This window comes from Stegastes partitus, unplaced genomic scaffold (genome assembly GCF_000690725.1).
Source record: "Stegastes partitus isolate 25-593 unplaced genomic scaffold, Stegastes_partitus-1.0.2 Scaffold2436, whole genome shotgun sequence".
NCBI classification, from domain to species: Eukaryota; Metazoa; Chordata; class Actinopteri; family Pomacentridae; genus Stegastes; species Stegastes partitus.
In genome coordinates this window covers 7,406-13,517 of record NW_007580167.1, presented here as the reverse complement: position 1 = coordinate 13,517, position 6,112 = coordinate 7,406, and the positions used below count along the sequence as shown (strand labels likewise).

At 40.5% G+C, this 6,112-nt stretch overlaps 1 protein-coding gene across 1 annotated transcript; it reads right to left on the bottom strand.

Moving 5' to 3' along the window:
* Nucleotides 1-422: 422 nt before the first annotated feature.
* On the bottom strand, nucleotides 423-3,207 carry LOC103375017 (uncharacterized). The gene is made up of 4 exons (XM_008305202.1): nucleotides 2,941-3,207; nucleotides 2,237-2,291; nucleotides 1,947-1,988; nucleotides 423-1,222 (listed from the first exon to the last, which is right to left on the bottom strand). Exons 1-4 carry the CDS (start codon nucleotides 3,175-3,177, stop codon nucleotides 840-842), a joined length of 717 nt encoding a protein of 238 aa, XP_008303424.1. The 5' UTR covers nucleotides 3,178-3,207; the 3' UTR covers nucleotides 423-839.
* Between the last annotated feature and the right edge of the window lie 2,905 nt (nucleotides 3,208-6,112).

Here is a 6,112-nt window from a genome sequence, read left to right as displayed (position 1 = left end):
CTCACATTCACACCTATGGACAATTTAGAATCACCAATTAACCTCAACATGTTTTTGGACCTTGTGGGAGGAAGCCGGAGAACCCGGAGAGAACCCACATTGCACAGGGAGAACATGCAAACTCCACACAGAAAGATCCTGGTGCTCCCACCGGGATGCGAACCAGCGACCTTCTTGCTGCAAGGAAACAGTTCTAACCAACTGCGCCACCTGGCAGCCCTGCTTTAATGCAAAAATGCAGCTAAAAATGATATGGGTCATCTAAAAATAAATTGAATATAATCATATATTCATTCTTTTTTTTTATATAATCAAAATTAATTTGAAACAGCCTCAATCTTAGAGCTTACTGTAGGCATTTCACCCAAAAGCCATTAGAAATCTTTTAACATGGATGGCTCAAACATCCTAACATAAACCTGTAAAGGCAATAGAATTGCTTTAATACATTAGAGACAATCTTATCTTCATCGTGTACATCAATTACTTTATGTTCAGGCTGGTGATAAATGAAAGCCACAGCCTGGTGGAAAGTGAAGATGTTTTGTCAGCCACCTCTCCAACTTCATCTGAACACCAAATAAGTATTTTTTTTTTGCAAATGTTATTTACTCCTCCAGTACAATCTATACGTCTATATATGAAATACATACATAACTCCAACATTGCTCTCTCTCTCTCTTATCCCTCCACATATACCATGCTTCATCTAATCCTAAATAACTTACAGATAGCCTTTTTAAACATACAAATCTTAAATAACCCTAAACAATGTTTTAATTAAAAAAGAAAAAGAAAATAATGACTAAAACAATGGTCACATTGAAAAGGTATATCTTCTATACACGAAAAACACCAAATGATGATGATGTGATCAGTTTGTAGCCCTCTCTGACCCACACTTTCACCTGATCTCCTTGCAACAAGTCAAAAAGCCGCCCAACAGACACAGTCCGGAACCCTTCTGGACACTTGACACCATCCCAGACATCCGTCAGGTTTTGAATGTCACTGTATCCCAAAGGCAGTCTGCGCAGCTGTAGAGAGAACGTCCTGAAGCCTTCAGGTTCATCGTGGCATCCTAAAGCAAAACTTGTGTACACAAAATAGATGCCCGTCACACGAATCTCAATGGCACGTTCCTTTTCGATGTAGTTTCCACCTAACACAGGCTGCCATTTCATGTATGTTTTGTTGGTCACATTTTTCTCAAACACAGACCCTGCAGGATGAGACACAAACAATAAATCAGTTATCTGAGCAGATATTTTAACTGTTACAGCCTGAAAACAAGCATCTCCTTCTTAAAGCAAATGAGCCCTGACAAAATACATGAATCCGAATGTTGGACAGTTTCCCGTCTTTCCTTTGTGCCAAGAGTCTGCATGCCTGGGGCGCCGCTATAGCTCACCTGGTTGAGCTGGTGTCCCATGTGCAGGGCTACAGTCCTGATGTGGAGGTCTTGAGTTCCAATCCCGCTCATGACCCTTTCCCACATGTCCTCCCCCCATTCTTCTCCCCTACTTTCCTGTCTCTCTCTCACTACACTATCCAATAAAGGCACAAAGGCCAAAAAAATAACTTTGGAAAAAAAAAAAAAAGAGTATGCATGCCAGCTGGTTGTGCTGCAGCATGTCAGTAGACCAACACAGATCCACCTACAAGCGGCTTCACCCTGTACTGTTGTGAACCATTAGCTGTCAGTCTGTGAAATAAAGAATATATTTGAATGTATTTCTGTACAACTTAGATGTTAATCTGCCAGATGTGACTCACAGCTGTCTTTGAAAGTAAGTTCTTAAAGTTTTGGTTATTTCTTTTTGAAGCTTTGAAGTATTTAAATCTCAGCTATACCAACATAGGACATACCACAAATGGATGAAATACATGTACATTACAATGAAAGAATAAACTAACATGAAACATATCTCAAGAGGAGCACTTACTGAGATCATTGAGCCCACGTAGGGATTCATTTGGAACATTATCTGTTGACAGAGAAAGAGAGGAAAAACAGGTTCAAAACAGTGTTTTTGGCTTGTTCACAACACTTCAGGGAAAGCGAAACACTCATCTGTGTGATGCAACACAAGCATTCTCTGAGTTATAAATATGACACAAATAGTAACCGAAAATATGACTGTATTTGAGCCTTTGTCAAGAAGACTAAAGAGCAGTAAATCATGCCTGAAAATTCATTTTATTTAGAAATAATAAGATGAATGACTTGTCATACCTGTAGGACACCCTGCCACTTGCTTGGAGTAGGTTGCACTGTGCTCAGATGTGCTCTGTGAAAAAGGAAGACCACATTTTTTTACCTGTCCTTTATTTTTTGGATATAGTTTTGTCTATTACAATCAATTAGGACCATTATGTGGATTTTGTGACAGCTTGTACAGATTCCAAAATGATCTTGTCTTTGCTGTTATACAAGCTGCAAAGGGAAATTAAAAGGAGTTGAAGGAGGTTCTTCATCACTCAGTAGGTAAGTGTATCTGGTCAGCTATCATTCATTTGCCCACTGAGATATATTTTGTATAAGTTAACTGGGAGTTTTCTTGTTATGATGATTCTGGGATGCAGTGCAGCACTCAGAAATGTGGACACAATCATCTACATAAAAATAAATCTGATACATTTTCTTAGAAAGCATCAAGTCAAGCCTAGTACGTAAAAATCTTTAAGTACAGCTATTGAAGTAACACAGCTTAATCTGGTGCCCACTGTCTCCACTCACATTTGTCATTTTAAACGCAGTCTGTTGTGCACCATGCAAGCTTTAAATTAATCCAAAAGCTTGATGATTGATGTTTGTGGATGAATCTGTCAGTGTGTTTCACATGTCCATGTTGCCTCAATACTGAATTCAGACATAGTTTAAACTCTCGAAGACAAAAAGGGAAATTCAGAACAAAATGAAAAAGTTTTGAAACTTACTGTCTGTCCACTGGATCCAGAGTTTTCATGCTGTTGTAAATTACCACAGAAGATCATAAAAATAAACAGCGCAGCACACCCAAGCAGCAAGAACAGAGTGATGAGCCTGAGTCTCGTCTCCTGTTGTTTCATGTCCCGGCAGTGTTTAAGGAGGATCAGCACTGACTCGTCTGGGCTCATTTCCGTCAAAGCATCCACACAGGCAGCCCCAGTGTGCCCCATCAGTTTCTGTCCCATGATCTTTCTCCAAGTGTCAGGTCCTGAAAAAAACTGTGTCCTGCTGATACATGCACAGTCTTATATTAGCCGAACAGCTGGGTTGAAGCCAAGCCTCCTACACCTTTTTGTCTGGGATTACCTCATCTGTCCATTCATGCAGAAGGGAAGCGAGAGCAGAGGGGAGGGGCACTCCACACAGAGACCCAATCTCATTGTGACTTTGACAACTTCTTGAGCACTACAATCCAGACATAACATAACATGTTGTTTTCCACATCTGAATCAAAATACTCAGTCTGCTGGACAGTATGACAAATGTTTACTTCATTTCTGTTCTCCACAGTTGTGACTCAGCTCTTAGTGGAGCAACACAAAGTAAACTTCTCATTTCCCCAAAATCTATGCTGGTATTATGCTTCCAAATGAGGTGGTGCAGTTGGGATTACTGTTGCCTCGCAGCAAGAAGGGTTCAGGAGGTATTAAGGTTGGTAACGGTCTTTCTATTATGGCGCTTTGCACGCTTTCTTGCTTTCTTTCTTTCTTTCTTTCTTTCTTTCTTTCTTTCTTTCTTATTTAATGTCAATCCTGCAACAGATGTTGAGGGTCAGGGCTGTCCACTTGCTGCGAACAATAACTATAGAGGTCAATGGTGATTTAGTGGCCAACCAACTTTTTTTGTTCCATCAGACAACTCTGCATATAGTAAGGTTTTGACTGGCTGGAAGTCATCCATATGGCAAATGTACACCATCCAATAGAGACGATTTCTGACCAGTTTGATCTCTATGTCTTCTACACTGGCTTTTTCTAAGACCTCCTCATTTGAGACCAAGTGATCCCATTTGAGTTGCATTATAGACCTATGGGTGATGTTGTTCAGTGTCCCTTAGTTATGCTGCTGTAGGTTTAGACTGTCGGGGGATTCTAATGATGCACTGGGCTCCTATCCTCTGCTCTCCTCTCTTCCATACATTTATACATCACCATAACATATCACCAACTCTGTTTCCCCAGAGGTCCTGTGCGCTTTCTCTCGGATGTCTCTGGATCTGGCGCTTCACATCTGATCTGCAACTGCTGGCCTCCTTCCATCAGTTAATGATGCTTCTTTTGTTTTTGAATAATTGTGGTGCCATTGTCAAAAAGGAGTGGGGTTAGTGTTATTCTTTGATGGACCATAAACAGCTTTTAGAGAGGCAAAGAACTATTTTGCCTCAAATGCACAGGTTGTGCAGTTGAGAACATGTGCTTTCTATGTCCCTAAGCCACTGAAATAAAAGTCTTTTACTTTTCAAACTCAACTTTGAGCGCCTGGACCTGGATTTTTTTGGCCTTTTTTATGCCTTTTTTCCAGAGGTTAGTGAAGAGAGACAGGAAAGGTAAGGAGAAGAGTGGGGAAGGACATGCAGCAAGTCAGCCATGGGTCAGTCTTGATCAATGGCCGCTGCGTTGGAGACTTTCAGCCCCTATTCATGGGTCGCCTGCTCAACCTGTTGAGCTGCCAGGGCGCCCTGGACCTGGATTTTTCATGCTTGTCGCAGATCGTTCAGAGACTCAAGCGCGAAGCAACAGAGACACAGCACATCAGAATATATATAACAATTTTATTTACAAAAACATGTACAACTTAAACAGGAAACAAGACTAAATTCCTAAATGAACAACAGGGATACAATGGGGATAATGTCTGTGGGAGACACCCACGGGACAGGAGGTGAATTACACCAAAACCACAAACCAAAATTAATACAAATTTAACAATCCAATAATATTTACAATACGGAAATTTATTCACAAGGGGGAAACTAACCAGGACTTAGTACGTACCACCAAACTAGGAAAGCTGAATTACTTGATTCAGGCAAATATGCACATGATGCTACGGAATGCCAGCACGATGAAAACAGCTCCCAGAGGGAGAACAGGAGAGAAGTTAAAAAGAAAAAGTAGGAAGAAGGGAGAAACTGCCACGACAAAACACTGGATGTGAAGGGTGTGACAATGCTAGTGTTTTTTGTTTTTAATTCTTCTTCTCTTTTGTAGAAATAATGCAGAATTAAGAGGTGGTACAATCTGAAATCATTTGACATGTAAGGGGTGTACTTAGTGCTGTTGTAAACTGTGTAAATGTGGTTCCCTTCCCCCTCATATACAAACCAAGCATGGATGGTGTGTTGAAGAAATATACTAGGAAGGATATCTGTAAGTGACAGCGTCTGACTCCTTGCGGCTATGATTATTTGTTACATGTTTGCAGACTTGTTTGTGCTTTTACTAATACATAGGATTTCCAGGTGGCTTTTCTGGCTTTACTAACGTAATACTTAAGGGTTGACTTAAGTATTAACTTAATAAACTAAGTAGAGCAAATGAGGACAAACATTTTGGATGGTTGGTATGCCTCTTAATGTTTGGTGATTCTGATTGACTTATTTGGGTTTGTTTGTACAGTGTTATTTGTGAATGATGCATCGTAACATGGAACACCCTGCATTTGGAGTCATACTGTGCAGCTGGCCTTTCTGGGAAGTGGGAAGAGTGTGGAGTCATACAGCATGTTGTGCTCTGGTCTCCCCTAGATGTGGGCTAAAACATTTATAAGATAAGATTAGATAAACTTCATTTATTCCTCAGCAGGAAAATCCACTTGTCACAGCAGCTGGGTATAGGTAAGGCAGGAAGAAGTACAAGAATGACAAAAATGTACAACAGGACAAAAAACTTATCGGGGGCTTATCTGTTTTTATTCACTGATAGGTTTGATTTATTTTGTGCCACCATCCGTAAAGGTTATGGAAATATCCTGTTGCAAAAGTGGAGCCAGTGTACTTTGGCTCCATTTGTGTCCCACAATTTCTCTAGTCACCATCCTCTCACATTTCTGACTCAGATGTTGGCATTTTTTCTGAGAGGAAAACATCTGATATTCGGACAAGGAGGTGGGAAGATTTAC